Consider the following 17,994-nt stretch of genomic DNA (forward strand, 5'->3'; position numbering starts at 1 on the left):
CCTAAACATCACCCCTCAGTTTGCGTTAGCCCTCCATAAACCGACTCATTCTTCTAGCGAACACTGCCCTGGGAAGCAGTCTGTCAGGCTGCTGGGGCTGCATCCGCACTGCCGCCCTGAACCACGCTCCTGCGGGAGAGGCCGCGCCGCGGGGGCCCCTCGGGCTCCTTCGCAAACCCCCCCGCATCGGGGCGCAGCACCTGCTGAGGCGGGGAGCCCCGGCCGGGCCGGGCCGAGCCGGGCCGGGCCGGTGAGGCGGGGCAGCCGCCAGGCGGGCGCCGGGCCCCAGCAGGGGCAGAACAACATCCCCACCCCCCCTTCCCCAGCTACCTCCCCCAGCCACCTCCCCAGCCACCGCAGCGCTCCTCCCCGCCTCCCGCCCCGCCGGCTGCCGGGAAGGGGCGGTGCCGGCTCCGCCGCGGGCTGACGTGGCCTGGGCTCGGCGGCGCGACCGGTGAGGGCGGCGGTGAGACCCTCGGCCCGGCCCGGCCCGGCCCGGGGGAGGGGAGGCGGGGGTGGAGGCCCCGGGTCCCCTCCGGGGGGCTTAGGGAGCGAGGCCCCGCTTGCAGCGAGGCCGCCGTCCCGGGGCGGGTGAGGAGGGAGGCTGGGGCGGGCGGGGAGGCCTGGGCCGCGGTGAGGAGGAGGAGGGGAGGAGAGGGGAGGGGAGGGGGTCTCCCACTTCGGCGGGAGGTGGGAGAGGCTCTGGGTGAGGGACTCCGGCGTCAGGGGGTCTGGGCCGAGGAGCGGCCGCAGAGGCCTCCGGCCTGCTGGCAGATGCTTGGTCTGAGAATCATGATCGCTCCCCTGTCGAGCTCCCCCGCCCTCCAGCCAGCTGGTGGCTTGGGGGTTTCTAGAAAGGCGTGAGTTTCCTCTGAGAACTCGGTCGTGTTCTCAGAAGAAGCAGTGCAGGACGCAAGCTGTGGTAGAGCCGTTGTTTGCTGTGCTGAAAGGCGTAATTTTTCCTAGTTTTTCGTAGGCAGGGGTAAGTCGTCCTGTTTATATAGAGACATGGTGTCTTTATTTCCTGCCAAGTACCTTTTAAAGGCCGGTTAGATTGGAATATGGTGTCTTAAGTCTTTAAACATTGTGTAGCACTCCCTCTAATTCTCTAATTAAAAAAAAAATTCTCCCTTGCAGGATAGAAGTGACATCCTGCAGTCTGTTCATATTTGCAGGCAGTCATGGATCAGGTCATGCAGTTCGTGGAGCCCAGCCGGCAGTTTGTAAAAGACTCCATACGACTTGTTAAAAGATGCACCAAGCCTGACAGGAAAGGTAAAGCACACAGTAAAACAAAACACGGTCCACATTTCATCTTACGTCCTTTCCAGTGTTTCTCAGCTTCCAACATGAGATTTAAACTGGAGCATTTTTCCAGTTGTTGGTGGGTTTGTGGTTCTGGATCTAATAAACTTGAATGTGTCCTTTTCTGGTAGGTACTCAGGTATGTGTGAGTGGTACTAAAACTGAGCTTATGAAATAGGCTTCATAGCTGAAATTAGCCATTTTGAGATAGGCAAGTAATAATTTTCATGTATTGGGTGAACTGATCTAAGAAGAACTGAAGTGCTCTTTGAAAAGACAAATGCAGTAGTCAGGTTTGACTGACTGCAGTCAACTTGGGGGAAATTCTGGTGGAAGCTGATTGTTACATGACCTTGGAGGAAACTTGAAAGGAGCTAGGATTGCTTTTTCTAGTGCCTATTCATTACTTCACAGCTGTCAGGGACTGCCTAATTGGGGCAGGAAGAACTCGGTTGCTGGAAGGATAGAAGAAATGGTTTGGGACTTTTTCAAAGGTATTAGAGAGAAGCTGTTAACTATAACCAGAATGTTGCTGGTTGTCCTTAATGGTAGTAGTTATGTTACCTTATTCACATGCTGAGGATGAAGTTTCCTGACATCTTTTTGAGATCAGACTGACAGGGTTGTTGAGTGGCTGCTGACCTTAGTCCACATCATGATTGCTGTCTTAAAATAATGGAGGATATCAGTTAAGTACTCAGTTTTTTTTGTAGGGACTTAAGATGCTGTCTTCCTGTGACAGACAAATGCAGCTTTTCCATTTTTGGTACTGTGTTGGAGATTATTTTCAGGGACTGTAGGCCTATGAAGGAAAGATAATGGAATAAATGTTCCATGAATTGTTATGGACTGTGGGTATTTCTGATTCTGCATGTTATTTTTAAAAAAATGAGATCTGCCAGGCTTGGTGGAAAGCAGAATCTTCTCTCCTGAAAATTCATCTGTCTTCTGAAAAAGCAGATTTGTTTCTCAACATTGGTGCAGTTTGCTTTTGAACTGCTTCCTGAGTTGAGATGACCATTTTCTAAAGACAGATCTCTCTGTTGCTCACTGTAGTTCACATCTCCTCTATGTCAGACACGAGGCTTCCTAGACTAAACTTTTTGTTGTGGTTTTTTTGCAGAGTTCCAGAAGATTGCCATGGCAACAGCAATAGGCTTTGCAATAATGGGATTTATTGGTTTCTTTGTCAAATTGATCCATATCCCAATCAACAATATCATTGTGTAAGTAAACATGACCTTTATTTTCAGTAAGTTTTACATTCATTTTTACCTGTTCAATTTTAAACAGAAGATGTTGGTGAGCCCTGTAGGATCCACATTGCTTTAGTATGTGTGTATTTCTCACATTAGTGTAATATGACAGGTATTACCTGATTCAAAGAACTTGATCAGGAAGTAGATTAATTATTTAGCATGCTGCAAAATATTAGATCTACAGGTCTCATTTTCTTCAAGTATTGTGCTTCAAACCTTAACATCAAATTCTTCAATTTCCAGTTCCTCAGTGTGTGTTTATCCACAGAACATCTGTCTTACTTGGATCTTGAATAATCTTATTGTTCTCAATTTATAATTTGGGTATCCAAAGTAAGTGCTTGGGGGGTAAGGTGGAGAAAACTGAGTGGTTGTGCTGGAAGATGACAAGGTGCAGAACAAAGTTGGTCTTGTTTCGTTTACTGAGTGCCAGGTGTGTTTGAAACGTTGTTTTATGTGTAATCGCTTTCTGTAAAATACCTTTTGGAATGAATGTAGCAGCATGAAAAACATCAACCTTAAGTTGACCAGCAGTCTTAGTACTGACATATTAACACTTCCAAATAAACCTCCTCAGATTCTCCAGAACTGATGTAATCCCTTTTCTAGCACTGGAACAGGTTAAGCACTATTCTGTGACATGTGGCTTGCTTATAGCTCTAAGGGTGGCCTTCTAGGCAAGGAGACATGTTTGAAAATAGGAGATAAACTGTAACGATAGTTATGTTTTTCCTGACAAGGCAATGGTGGGAGGATAAATTGGTCTTCAGATGGGATCACTTGATCACACTTGATTAGTTGAAACAGATTTACTTTGTTCTCTCAACAGAGGCGGCTGAATAGTCACCATGAAGAGCAAGATGTTGTGACACTTGCTGCAAGGACTTCACAGCTTTGTAATTTGTTTGCTATTAAATGAGCTCAGTTTGGGTTTTCATGCATCCTTGTCATCTTATTCCTCTTTCAGAGTGTATGCAATCATACCTGTCGACATTACAGGCTTTTTTTTTTTAATTTAGTAGTAGTAGAGTATTTTGTTACTTCTTTCAGTGGTAATGGAATCATTCAAGTAGGAAGGAACCTTAGAAGGTCTCTCATCCAACCTCCTGCTCAAAGCTCAGTCAGCGTTGCTTTCTGACGAGGTTGCTTAGGGCTTTGTCCAGTCAGGTATTGCAAACCTCCAAGCATGACAACTGTACAGCCTCTCTTCAGAAGCTGCTCTAATGCTTAAATTACTGCTTAGTAAACAGCATTGGTCCAGCAAAATTAGGCAGCTAGAAAGCAGCATTACTGTATCCTCTTAAGTGGTGATTTAAAAGTCTATCAACTGAAACTCTTACTAACTTCTGGAATCACCATCATTACCCCTAATTCCTTTCTGCATTTGGCAGTCCTGTTTTATTATGACTGGAAAAAAAACCTCCATCAAGTAAAGAACCTGCTTTGCCAATCCTTCTTCTGATGGCATAATTAAGAAAGCTAAACTTAGTTGATTACTTAGAGGTTAATTTAGTTGTCAGAGATATTAAGCAGTGCTTCAGTGAATCAACAACTTGCTCACACTCAGGTAGGATTTACATCCATTTTGGATACTGGTTCTGTAAGGTAACTGCACAGAAGTTTAAAAAAAATACTACTTCTATTACAGGCTTCAAAAGCACTTAATACTGGGAAATCTGATACTGTTATTATGGCAAACTGAAGCTTATTCAGTACACACACTTGCTTAATAAGTAGAAATATACAATTATTACTCCTGAGAAATCTTCACCAGCATCTGTGTATGTGACAAACCAGGACAGAAAAATGAGATTAACTACTCTAAGTGCTATCACCTTTTAATAAGTTATCCTATGTGCAACTGTTCTGCACTTCCTTTTGGCAGAAGGGGAAAAAATAGTTCAGTATTGGAATAAAATAATTTGTAAAAACAGTCTGAACTAGCGAGATAAGCAGTCGCAGTTTCTTTACGTTCACTTGTTTGTGACTGTATTGGGTGGCAGCTCATGTCTCCTGATTAAGTAGTGTGAGGTACCAGAATGAAGTACTCAGTTATTGCTACTAATCTTGATTTGATCTGAAGTGACTTTTATTTCAGACTTGTTTTCCATTCAGTACATAAAAATCATGGCCTGCTTACATCTTTTGGAACAGCTTTACTGTCTTAATTCAGTGAAAGTTTGCAGTAATACGAGTTGAGTCAGATCAGAAAAGGCAGCTGTAACAGATCTTATATTTTGATAGCCATTGTCCACAGTAAAGGCTTGTCTGTCTCAATGGTCACGATCCCAGAGTTGTCGTAGGTGTTGGAAGTACTGACGAGCATTCCAAACTTCAGCACCTGGTTAGCTGTGAAAAGGAAGTAAGAGACTTAGTGGTACCCTTGAAATAAATGCATTGATGTGCATTTTTTGTTGTAAAGACTGCAGCTTCTGCAAAGAAGGAAACAACACCTAAATAGCTGTATTAAATATTAATTAGAAGGCTTGTATGAGACTGATGACCTGTAGAGTCAAATAAATTGATACTTAATCCCCAAATTAGCATTTTGAGTTTACAGTAGATTATTATAAAAGCAGATTGTTGAATGTTACTCAGAGTTTCACATCTGGAAATTTGTATTTCATGGGTATCAGCTCAAGTACCAGTGCTAGACAAAGGATTTAAAATAAAACAAGGCAGAAGATCTTACTGTAGTTCCAAACACAGGATTTGCTTTAGCTCAGTAGCAAGCGTATTATAATCTCTTAAAATACGAAGAGTTCTAGAGCAAAGGCCTGCACTTAAAGTGGTGGTATTTACCATTTGCATTGAAGTGACTTGAATCTTGTTTCATGCCTAGTGAGGTATGTGTCCACATGCATTAGAAACCAAGCAGTACTGCTTTAACAAATAGCTAATGTTGATTTTAGGAGAGTTTAACACAGCTAACAGTGCAGTCATAATTTTGAAATATTGTTAAGTTTTAAACATCTGTTCTATGTTGTTTTAGCTGACTTGTTTTAAGGTTACAGAGACTTCCTACCAGCTGAGATCAAAGATAAAAGCTGCCCCCAAGACAAAAAAGAAAAAAATGCAGGTTAACTTTTGTCTCCCATGTCCTCTCTCTTGGAGATAGCATTTCTTGTATTATTCAAACATAACGAACTTTCCCAAAGGCACTCTAAGACTACTTGGTTCTGTATCAGTCCTTGCTTTGGAGTTTGGAGTAAGAACACCAAGATAATCTTTTAGTTTGTAAAACAAGCCAAATGAAGGAGGAGGAATCCTCTGGATTTGCTATCAAGTGGCCCATGGCAAATGGTGATGTCCCTGTGATCAAGAGGTGTGTAAAACTACTAAGTCAAATACTGTGATTTGCACAGGAGACAAATTCTCTAATTGTGGACATTAACATGGGCTATAGTAAACCTGGGTGTTGTAATGTATTAATACAATGCATGCTACATTGTCTACCCATTGCTGGAAGCTGCACAGGCGGAGTTCATCTTTCCAGGCTGTATGGCTTGAAAATGAGAGTCTGACTAATAGGCAGGACACACAAAGTGGTTCAGTGCCTCTTCTGCTAAATCTGTGCTTGCTGTTACTTGTTCCTACTCCCAGTTTGTTATTAGCCTGAAACGAACTGAAGAGAAGGTTTAGTGGTTGGTTGGCATGAAAGAATTAACAGTTTCACTACTGAGTTTAACTGAAGAATCCTGCTCTCTGAATCTCAGAGTTTGGAATGTAACTGCAATGCAGAAATTCAACAGAAAAAAAAATGAAAAGGTGCTAGAGTCTATTAGGATGAGTTTGGACACGTAACAGTGCTAGGCAGGCTCCAAGACAAATGCCAGGATGGAAGAGTTTTGGTGTTTGTCTTTGAACAAGACAGCAGAAGCTCAGGGGGTTGTGCCTGGACAGAAGCTGATGCAGTGGACTGAGTTGCCAGAGAACCCACACTTCACCCTTTGCAGGTAAACTGGTCATTTAATGAAAATGGGGAAACACACAGTTCCCTGTGTAAAAATACTCCCAAAATACTGTTTTAAGTGTTACGATCAAGTTACGAATGTTTCCAGTCAGTTTTAAGTACAAAAGAATCTTAAATAGTTTAAAATATTTGTTGACGTACAAATTACCTACTTTTGGTTACTATGTATTGAAGGTTGAAGGGGGAGGAGGAAGAATTCTGTGGATCAACTCTTACGCTGTTATAAACCCACTCATTTAGTGTAATTTATTGCTTCTTGCTCAGGACTGTCAGAATGATTCTTAATGTTTCAGGCTTGCATATGAAATAATGGCTCTGTAAAAGCCAAGAATTAAGAACAACATGCAGCTTAATGAAACAAAATCGAAAGCAGTATTTCTTCATGCATAAAATAAAGTGAAAATCTTGCCTTTTTTCTTTCAATAGAAAGTTCTTGCCCGCTAGATGGAGCCTTTTATCTGTCTCTCTACCAGATTTTCTCTGCAAGGACCACAGTTTGAAATGCTGAAGTGAAAAATGCAGCAGCTATAAAACCGTGCTGCTGATTCACGTGGCTCAAATGGACCAATTCCAAGCACTTGGTTTCACAACCAGCCAACGTTTCAACTAACATAATTAAAAATGCATGCTTTTCATTCAGTAAATCAACCGTAATTAATGTGAAAAACTAGCTTTAAGCCAGTAAAGGCAGTAAGAGGATGTATGTACCTACTGCTTCTAGGAAAACTTACTGCTGTATCATGCATTATGATGTGAAGTTTACAAGGTCAAAGAAGCAGGAAGTTTTATCAGCTCATACCTGATCCATTCCCTTTTTTTCAGTGGCTTTCAGTTGTCTTTGTTAAGTCTTAGCAAGAGATTATACCTTGGGATAAAAAAGCTATTACAGAAAAATCCCATTCTTGCCAGAGAGATTATTTTTCTGAAGTGCACTCCAAGGAAAACAACTTTTTTATTTTCTAATATTTGGTATCTCTATTTTTGATGGTTACCAAAAGTGCTTTTAATAAAGTATTTCATTGTGATTTAAAAAACAAAACAAACCCTGGGGATTTTTATAATTCACTCATTAAAAGAAGTTTTATTTTACATCACTGAAAATTTTACTTTAGACAAATACTAGTATTTTGTTTTTAATGAGAACTTTCAAGAGCTGATTTGGATAAAACCAGAAGTGATTAATTGAAGGCAACATGCCCCCTGGCCTTCCAGCAGTGTTAGACACTACTTCCCCTGAAGTTTTGCTTAGTGCTTTGGTTCCAATCAAGCTGTGTTTACTGATAATAGACTGCTGATGAGAAAAATACTCTACCCATCTCCTCCAATGCAGCTGTACTATTTTTCATTACTGTCCATCTCTCATGTCAGCGTGTCTAGGGGCTGAGGTGGCCGTGCCTCCCAGGAAAGCGGCAGGGGGTCATGAGTGCTCTCAGGAGAAGGTAATTAGGTAGTAGTCCTGTGGTGTGTGGGTTTGAAGTTTGACAACTCTGGACTTCAGAACTGAAAGCAAGTGCTAATCTTGCCTTTTGGAAAAAAACAAACCCAAACCAAACAAAAAAATAAACAACAAGATATACTATGACACAGCCTTTAATCATGTGCCCTGTCTTCTTCCCAGTAAAGAAAGCTTCTCATTTCTGTCTGACGAATTGCAATTTATCACTGATTTAGACCTAACTGGTCATGGGCAGAGATGATTTTGATGTGGTAGTGGAGGAATGTTTTTCAAGCTGTTTTGTTTAGCAGGTGGTTGAATCTGTCAGGGTTTGAGAATGTTGGAAATAACTCAGAGAATTTCACAAAGGTCATTATTTCTTAAGGCATCCCTTTTACTGACCAAATTATATTACAAAGGAGGTCTCAATAACGCTAAGACTTCCCATTTCTACTATTTTATTGCTTGTATTTTGATACTTGCTTTTTTCTTTTTGAAGTACGTGCCACGTGGAGTTCTTAAGGATGCCATGTAGAAAATGTTAATCTTGGATGTAAGATTTTGAAAATTAATGAATCCTATGGTTGCCAGAGCAACATTTGGAAATGTTAACAAATGCACCCTATAATTAATCAAGCTATATAAAAAAATCAAACAAAAAAAGTCTAAACCTCAAAATGTACTTTAAAAACTCTTAACATATTTATGCCTCTAACATGGTTGGGAGTTTTCTTTTTTAGCTGATGATACTGAAAATGAGACCTAAGCCTTCCTTGCAGTATTTTTACCATTGCACTGAAGGCTTTCAGCCTGGACAGTGACAGTGTGGACTAATTATAATTAGATTGGTTCTCATTGTGTTAGGTGGTGGAAAAACACTAACTCTCAGTATCAGGGTACTCTTAATAACTGTATTCATGATCTAGTAGACTTACGAACATTATTTATATTACTCCATTGTACTATTTGGCATACTTACACTTACAGTTCATTCCAGAAGAAGAGCGCTTATATCAAGGTCTCGTGTACATCTTACAAGCTGCACTTAAGCACAGCTTGAGGGTGGCATATACAGAGAAAAAATTTCTTCTTAAACATACTGTATATGGCAAAAGCAAATTATGTAACTAATTTGAAAGGGTAAATTGAGCAAGCAGACCCTCTGTTTTTTCCTGCATCTCTACCAAAACCACAGCAAAATCTAGGCAGCTGTGAGAGAGGCTTTTAACTGCAGTACCTGACGGTCATGCTGGAAGAGGAATTTACAAGGCTCAAGTCCTTCCTTACAAGAATTAATATTTAGAGAAGGAAGTGGTTTTGGTTTGAGAATGGCAGAACATTCACGCCTCGTGTCTTTATCCAAAGTCTTCTGCAAAGCTCTTGAATGCAGGGGTGTAGCACGAAGGTCCCCAGGGTCTTACTACCGGTGACAACGAATGGCTAAGAACAAATCACACTCAAAATGAAGCATGTCCCACAGGTTCTGTGCTACCCATACTATGCTTCCTTTTCCCAACTGTGTGTCTCAATTACTTCCTGCAATATGTAAAGACACATCTTGCTGGTTTCCAGCACTGAAAATAGGAATAGGTACAGGAATACAAGCAGATTGCCACTGATGGCATGGATGTTTGGAATATCAAAATAATTAATTATTAATTAAAAGCTTTATTATAGTGAATGTAGTCCTCTTCCCCCTAGGCAAGTGATGCATCAGAATGATAGAAAATTAAGATCAATAAGCTGAAACACAAGTTAAAATGAAATATTGAATTACCATTTGGTATCCTATTACAGTTTATCTGGAGAGGATTTCCCTGAAGTTCTGTGTTAGGAGCAGAAATCTGCATTTCAATGGAGATGCATTAGTAACGCAAGGGCAAGTACTCTCAGGTCACCCTGTGTCTGCAGAACAGCAGCATAAATTTTGCTATTTAAAAATAAAACCAAATAGTTTATAGCGTGATTTTCCATTCATTCCTCCTAGTTTTACACTTGTGATTAGACTGACTTCAGTGGAGTTAATCTTGATGTACACTGATGTATACAAAGGAAAAAAATTGGGTCCTTGATCTCTGTGCAGTGGGAACTGCAAAACTGGAAGTTGCAAATAACAGTAATTTACAATAAAACACGAACTATTTTCCATACTAATACCTCACGGAAGTACCATGAAGTACCATAAAAGCTTGTGAAGTCTGCTGGGAGGGGACAGGCTAGCCTGCCATGGCACAGATTCCCTGAGGGCCAAGGGTGGGGGTTGAATAAGCAGAGATTGCATTGGGCAATTGTTACAACTATTCTAACTTCTGGTGTCTGGTTTTGTAGCACAGAACAATGGTTTTGTAATCTCAACAGATTTGTTTGAGCGGGCTCATGAAAGCATCACAAGGATTGGGGGTGAAGGAGGACCAGCAGGCAGGGCCAGGTGGTTATTCCATTGGTTCAGAGGCTGGCAAAGACTCTGTGGAGGGGCTTTGCAGCACAGGCTGTCTGTGAGCATTGGTGGGAATTTAAGTGACAGCAAAAGCACTGGCTGTCAAGGCTTAATGTCTTAATTTTAAAAGAGACAAAAAACCAGAACTCTCTGTTCTACCCTGGATAGAAACCACCCATGTTGGGTGAGCCTTCAGAACTGCATATGGATGTCAGAAGTTTTCACATTTATTTCCATCACAGTTTTTTCCTTACATTTTTCCAGCTTTGTAATCATGGTAGTAACGTAAGAATAGCTTGAACTCCTCCTGTCACATCACCTGCTTGGTGGCAATTTAAAATGATAAGCTGATGAAAATGATGCTAAGAAATAGAGTGCCTTCTCCACTAATGTTTCTGCTGCTACTACTGCTTCACCAAAATCAACAAGAATCATTAACTGCACGAAGTTTTTAGGGCTATTAGCAGCATTTTAGCATTACTAAAAAGATGTGCTCCAGCGTTTGTTCAAAATCATTTTACCCTCTTAATTAAAGTAGCCCTGAAAGTCTGACACAGAAAATATAGTGTCTTTCCAGTCTAGATATGATAAAGCTATACCAGTACTAGTGTAGTAGAAGTGACTCACCAAAAGTATAAGTATGAAGAAAGTCATGGAACTAGCTGGTCTGGAAGACTGGTTGGCTAAGCTCAAGGCAAAGTAATTTAAAGAATTTAGTTTAGCCAGTAAGAAGCAGAGCATTTACTTCATTTGTTATGCTTTCCAGTAAGTTTGTATAATGTTTATTGAACTACTTACAACTCTGAGGGGCTGTACAAATGACAGGTACTATTGATAACAGTGTAAGAGCACTGAAGAAACAGCCACAGAAATACAATATAGCTTCAGTTTGACAGTCACTATTGTAGAGATCTTGCATATAATCTAGACAAAATAACTTGTTGCTATTTTGGTCTGTCTCTACTTGTGTTGTGTGACAAAGAATGATATTCTCATGAGAAAAAGGGGCAAGGATAATGCTGAGATTCATCATCTAATGAATTATTTTAGTTTTAAGCTTACCCATAAGACCCTCATAGCACACATCACCCTATTCAGCTGCCATACTTTAAAGACATCACTTAGTCACACAAAGCTGGCAAACTGCTACAACACTGAAACCCGAGATTAACTAAAAACAACAGCGTTATGTCTTGGCATTTAGGTCTGAAGCTTTGGTTTGACATGATGGCAATCAACCTAAAAATACTTGCTATCAAGTTTATAGAATCATAGAATGGCTGCTCCAAACCCCATCTAACCTGGCCTTGAACGCTTCTAAGGATAAGAAATCCACAACCTCCATAGGCAACCAGTTACAGTGTTTCACCACCGTCACCCTAAAGAACTTCTTCCTAATATCTAAACTAAATCTACCCTCTTCCAGCTTAAAACCATTATCCCTCAACCTATCACTACACACCCTGGTAAAATGCCCCTCCCCAGATTTCCTGTAGCCCCTTCAGGTACTGGAAGACCGCTATAACTTATGTCTCCTTGGAGCCTTCTCTTCTCTGGGCTGAACAGCCCCAACTCTCTCAGCCTGTCTTCATAGGAGAGGTGCTCCAGCCCTTTGAACATCTTCATGGCCCTCCTCTGAACTCACTCCAAGAGCTCCATGTTCCTCCAGAACTGTACACCGTACTCCAGGTGGGGTCTCACCAGAGCAGAGGGGAAGAATCACCTCTCTTGACCTTCCAGCCACGCTTCTTTTGATGCAGCCCAGGACAGGGTTTGCTTTCTTAGCTGTAAGTGCACATTGCCAGCTCATGTTGAGCTTTTCACCAACCAACACCTCCAAGTCCTTGTCCTTAGTGCTGTTCTCAATCCATTCTCTGCCCAGCTTGTGCTTCGGGTTGCCCCAACCCACGTGCAGGACCTTGCACTTGGCATTGTTAAACTTCATGAGGTTGGCATGGGCCCACATGTCAAGCCTGACAAAGTCCCTCTGGATGGCCTCCCTCCACACCACACAGCTTGGTGTCATCAGCAAACTTGCTGAGGATACACTCAATCCCACTGTCCGTGTTGCTGACAAAGATGTTAAACAGCAGTCCCAGTACTGACCCCTGAGGAACTCCACTCATCACTGGTGTCCATTTGGACATTGAGCTGTTGACCACATCTCTTGGAGTGTGACCATCCAGCCAATTCCTTATCCACTGAGTGGTCCATCCATCAAATTCATGTCTTTCCTATGTAGAGACCAGGATGTCATGTGGACAGTGTCGAAAGCATCTATTGGTGAAATATACTGAATCTGGAAGATACCCATATGTTCCCAACAAATGACCACACACAGCGCTGCATCAAGGAGTGAAATTCCCTCTACATTCCTTCTTATCAGGCTGTTGGAGACAGGGAAGAAAAGTGAGGGAAGAGGAATCAAAGGCAATCTTTTTCTGTCCCAAATGTCATGGCTTGCAGACTATGTCCATGTACCCAGGCTTCAAACAACTGGGCACGAGAAAGCTTTTCAACACAACCAGATCCAGGGCTGCCCTTGATCAACATCTTGCCTCTAGCTACAGTCATTTTCCCGCACTTCATCCAGAGATGAAAAAAAACATCCTCTCATAGAAACCTATCTATACTTCAGTGGATTTTTAAGTATGATATTAGTTAACCAGAACACATAATTATTTTTCTCTTCTGTTCTTTGCAATCCTGATAAATCCTGTCACATTCAGATTCACAGATGCACAAGAGGCAGTAAAAGAGGATTTTAAAACAAATACATAATACAAGTATTCCAGCTTCTGTATGGCACCGTTGTTCTCACCGTTTGCAAAAATGTACGAAGATTATTCCTAAAACATCCAAACTGGGCCTGTAGCTGAAATATGGGGATAGGGATACCTCAGTGAATACCTAAGCAGATTTTGTGTTAAATGGAGATCTCACTCATACGCTCCACAAAGAGACCAGCAGCACTGCCGTAAACATTGCTCAATGGTCTCAACCAGTCAACCTCCTCTAATGCCTACCAGGGCATAGGAAGAGTCCATGTCAAGTCTGCCATCAAATCTAGAACTGCTCTGCTTCCTTCCTCTGTGGTGGGGATGCAATTTTCCTAAGGGAGTTGATCTAAAGCCAGTCCCTAGCCAGCCCTGAAAAACAAATTTAAGCATGCTAGCTTCTCCTCCTTAACACTGCTGCCAGCCCTAGCTCAGCTCCATATCCAGAGTTCTGTTCTGCTGCACAAGTTGCTCTGTCACTGGGCTACAGTGCCAAAACTAAATAGAATATAATTGGACAAAGCTCTGTAAAGGCTCAGTCCTTAACTCCAGCTCCTGCCATGTTTTGTTGGGTCAGGAAGCAGAGCAGCCCAACGTTGGCTGGCTGGAACCTGTATTGGTGGCTGAATAAAGGTGGCTGTACACAACATCCAATGTTACAATAGTGAAGATCAAAGCAGACCTTCAAAACTGTGGGAGGGGTTCAACATAATGCAGTCTTAAACCCTTCTCCCACAAGTCCAGCCCCCACCAGAAATGACCCAGTCCATGGCTGCTCAATTCAGACTCCTGGGTGGCCCCCAGGAGCCATGCATGTGCCATGGACTCTCTTGATCACCAGTTGCAGAGTTTCTCGCTCCCACAGCTCATGTCAATCAGACCAGAAAGACGATTAAACTGTGCCAGAATAGTGGATCTGGTGCTCAAAGAGCTCCCCTGACCATAAAGAAGCAAGCAGTTTCCTTCACCTCTGAGCACCGGTCAGGGTGCAAATAAAGATGGTATCTTCTGTGTGCCCTACCACACCAAATCTGAGGACAGCTGTTTGCACAAAGGCTTGCAGAGGGCCAAGGGCATCCCAGTCTTGAATACAAGCAGCAGCCCCTCTTAGCTACTAGTGCTTTATTACAAACAACAGACTTTGATCCAACTAAATCCCTGACAAATAATTTTATTATGAAAGTTCTAATAGCAAATAGCACCATTTCCTAAAAGAGTTTTATGGAAATATGATACTACATTTATATGGAAAAATGAAGTAGAATATTCACCCATATGCACAAAAGGCATCATCAATAAAACAGCTGTGCTTTTGTCTAAAACATTTCTCTGAAAGTGGGTAATTATTATTTTAAAAACCCACACTGATCTGCTCCTGACAGCTCAGAGGGTACATGTTCTTATACTTTTGCTTTCCCTGACAGCTGATCTATTCTGAGCACAGGTGACTAACTAATACAATCTATTATACTTCTAAAAGGAAAGTAATTCCATTTATCTTTACCCTTCCTAGCAGAACTGCTTCCTGTAACTATGTTGAGGTGGAATGCTGCACGAGGTTTCTAAAATGTGGTATTTTCACTGCTTTCTTCAGGAAAAACAATTAGACAGAGATAATATCACCCTGAGGATGAAGAAAAAGCAATTATTTCTGTTACAAAATGTCCCTCTAGATCTGCATGTGAGCAATTAAGCTTTTTGATTTTTAATTTTATTACTTTGCCTTTCTGTTAACAAATAATTAATATGATTACTAATACCCTGTGTACCTCTAATGTCTATACTATTTCAATTAGAAAGCCGTTACTGATGCTTTTTAATTCTATTTCATTTATCTTCAAACTTGCATGGTAAACTTACAACATTGGTTGACATTAATGGAGCCGCAGCTCCTCCAAACTCACTCAGAGGAATCCTGCAAACTTTAACTGTTGCCACTTCTGAGACAGAGCATGAAATTTAACAGGAGACTGCAGACGACACTGGTTTTAGTTCAGAGTCACTCCGTTGGATTAGTCAGCTCTCATCCAAAAAACAAAGGATGTTTTTGAAATAGTGTTGGCCACTGTGCCTTTCCAACCTTCCTTCTTTCTCTTCTTTCTAAGCTGTAAAGTCAGCTTTTTAAAAATGTACTTTTACTTTTAGATTTCCAGTGAAAATGTAACTTAGGACACAGCAAAGCCTATTTAGCTAGCAATACCCGCTTCTTCCACTTCACGCACCATTACAGCACTTTGCTTCAGGAAGGCCAGGGGAGTGGTATCTGCCATGTAAGTCATGTCAGTCAGTGCACATGTTTTTTTCTGTTTGCCATTATCAGTCTTTTTCTGGATGCCAGAATCAGTTTTGTTGTCAATGCTACTGAATACAAACAGCTTCTAGATAATGTTTGTCCCTGAAATTAAAAAAGGGAGATTGATCACTAAAGACAAGTCCTAAGTCTCACTGACTGTCAAAGACTTTATTTAGTGGAAAACCAGCTACTGAAGATCCTTTAGCTAGTTGTGCACTCTGGCAAAGTCTGACAGATTTCAAGTAATGATTTCCAATATGAACAATGCTCTTCGTGTTGGTGTGCTTCCTCCTTGTGACCTTTTGAAAAGCCTTTCCCTGCCACCCCTCCTCCCCCTTTTTGCAAACCACCTAGCAATTCATCCTCTACATTCAGAAATATGCCATGCAGCACTTCCAGGCCCTGTGACTGTTAAGGATCCAATGGTTTGGGGAATGTTTTCTCCTGATTCTTCTCTTCTAGAGAACACTGCCTTTGCAGGGCTATCTCACGCTTTCTGCCTGGGACAATTAAAGGCTTCTACAGGTGATGTGAGCTCTTGACCCTCAAACGCAGAGGCTGAACACACCACTAAATTAATGTGGTGCAACATAGTGCACTCAAAGACATTAAAGTTTTAAGAGTGCAATTGATTACATGTAGTTCAACTTTCAAACACATTGGTGAAGATGGATTGCAACAGTCACTCCATGGCACAGTGATGCATGTCAGTGGGCTCTCAGTTTTACTGTACGGAGGACTTGATGTTGGGTTTTAACCTACCAGCAAGCCCCCTAACACACTGCAAGACATGGGAAGGAAAAGGAATTACAAATCCAGTAGTCACATGTAAAATAAAAGACTAAACCAACTACATTACAGTTTGTCTACTTCTGCCAACATCAGACAATTTCTAGCCCTTGGGGTTAAAAGACCATGATGGCTAAAATTGCCAAGTAAGGAAATACCTCCTCAAGCAGCCTCTTTTTTTAGGCTATAGTGAGCTTCCAGAAAGTAAATCTGATTTATAGCTTGGGATGTTCCTTGTCTCACCTGAAATTACTGTAATATTCAAACTTTTGTCATTCCAGTGTCTGAGGGGTGTTGTAGGAGAAACATTCCTATCAACAGCTGTAGAAGCCACCTTCTGAATTTTATTTTTAACTCAAAATTAAACATGATTGGATCTTATCTGACATTGCTTTTCCCATCCTGGCCATTTGGTGTACTCAACATATTCTACTCTTTCTTGTTTTGTAGTCACTTAAAAACATGTATGATACCTAGCAGAATTTCATAGACATTAATTATCTGACCAGTTGTTTAAAACCCTCAGGCACTAAATATTATTTTATTTTGAAAATAGGGAAAATTTTACTGAAAGCAAAATTATCTCAGAGGAAAAGCAATTTTGCCAACAAATGCTTTAAAAAATGCTTTAAAAGCATCTGTTAGTCTTAGAAACAATGATAGCTGCTTCAATTTCTCTTATGTTCACATCTTTATTAAATGTATCTGAAGGATGAAAAAACCTGTAAAAGATTTCTGATTAACCTGCCATCTGCAGGAAGACTAATGCAAATTTTTAGAGGTGTGGCATAAAAATATAAGTACAGTTAAAGAAGATACAAGTGAGTAACTGTTTATCCCAGGGGAAGAATAATAGGTGTGAGGGTTTATTTCCGATGTTGTTTCTAAACTTATTGTAACTAGCTATATTTGCTTAAAATTGAAAAAATCCCAACATAAATGTCTACTTTCAAATAAGGCAGATCAATACATTTCCAAATTATAAGCATCTCTTTTAACTACTGCTATGGGGTTTCATACCAATGATTTGAACAAGTTTGCTGTGTAGTGCATTGCATGGATGTATCTATGACTAATGCTCAAAGGAAAAATTTATTATAGCTATAATCCTTCAATTGGAATTCTTCTATACTCTACTATCCATATAAAAAATCTCTGATGTCTATGTGCTTATAAAGCAAGCATAAGCACCCAAGAATATATTGACACGTCTAAAGATTAATCCTGGGATATTCCAATCCCAGAGTAGACACTTTTGGTAACTAACCAGATGCAGACATCTCAAAGCAAGCAAGACCTACAACTCTATTTCACCTCTTGGAAGATGTGTAGATAGGCCCATATTCCTCTTAATATCGTAACTTTAGGAGTATATTGCTACATATCACACCAAAACATCCAATGATATGGAAGAGGCCAGTGTATCTCTGAGGTAACCTTCAAAACGCAGAGACTTCTCACGCAATCTTTGGACCTAACATCAGGTTTGGTGATCACTGAACAATCACATCAATTTTGTAATTTAAGGCATGGTCACCTATCAAAAAGTGTATCTTATGGAATTGGCAGCACTGCTTTTCTAGTAACCAGCAGGCTTGTTTTAAGAGCCATCAAAACAACACCATATGCATGCCCACTACAACGCAGGCGTCATGTGCCCAAGGGAAGCACTTTGTAGTGATACTCAAAATCAGCCAGGAAGAAAGTCTGATAAGAGCTTAAACCT

The 17,994-nt window shown here is 41.0% G+C and overlaps 2 protein-coding genes across 7 annotated transcripts in view; one reads left to right on the top strand and one right to left on the bottom strand.

The window, feature by feature from the left end:
* The first annotated feature begins 375 nt into the window (after positions 1–375).
* On the top strand, positions 376–3,505 carry SEC61G (SEC61 translocon subunit gamma). 4 transcript variants are annotated; one of them, XM_051611454.1, is made up of 4 exons: positions 376–454; positions 1,138–1,275; positions 2,429–2,531; positions 3,394–3,505. In XM_051611454.1, the coding sequence occupies exons 2-4, from the start codon at positions 1,182–1,184 to the stop codon at positions 3,401–3,403; spliced, it is 207 nt and encodes a 68-aa protein (XP_051467414.1). In that variant the 5' UTR covers positions 376–454; positions 1,138–1,181; the 3' UTR covers positions 3,404–3,505. The 4 variants fall into 4 exon arrangements, with proteins under 4 accessions (XP_051467414.1, XP_051467416.1, XP_051467413.1 ...); XM_051611456.1 differs by having other exon boundaries at positions 391–454; positions 1,176–1,275; XM_051611453.1 differs by having other exon boundaries at positions 396–466.
* A 1,126-nt stretch (positions 3,506–4,631) lies between these two features.
* Positions 4,632–17,994, bottom strand: part of TPK1 (thiamin pyrophosphokinase 1) — a 341,274-nt gene continuing 327,911 nt past the window's right edge. For all 3 annotated transcript variants that reach the window (XM_051611450.1, XM_051611451.1, XM_051611452.1), the window contains one exon: positions 4,632–4,913. In XM_051611450.1, the coding sequence (XP_051467410.1) occupies positions 4,795–4,913 (119 nt within the window). In that variant the 3' untranslated portion in view covers positions 4,632–4,794. The remainder of the gene's footprint in view (positions 4,914–17,994) is intronic.

The sequence above is a fragment of the Apus apus genome, chromosome 2 (genome assembly GCF_020740795.1).
Source record: "Apus apus isolate bApuApu2 chromosome 2, bApuApu2.pri.cur, whole genome shotgun sequence".
In the NCBI taxonomy this organism is placed as follows: domain Eukaryota; kingdom Metazoa; phylum Chordata; class Aves; order Apodiformes; family Apodidae; genus Apus; species Apus apus.

Coding starts and splice junctions, on each gene's coding strand:
- SEC61G (XM_051611454.1), top strand. CDS start 1,182: ATGGATCAGGTCATGCAGTTCGTGGAGCCCAGCCGGCAGTTTGTAAAA. Junction 1,276..2,428: donor CACCAAGCCTGACAGGAAAG/GTAAAGCACACA, acceptor GTTTTTTTGCAG/AGTTCCAGAAGATTGCCATG.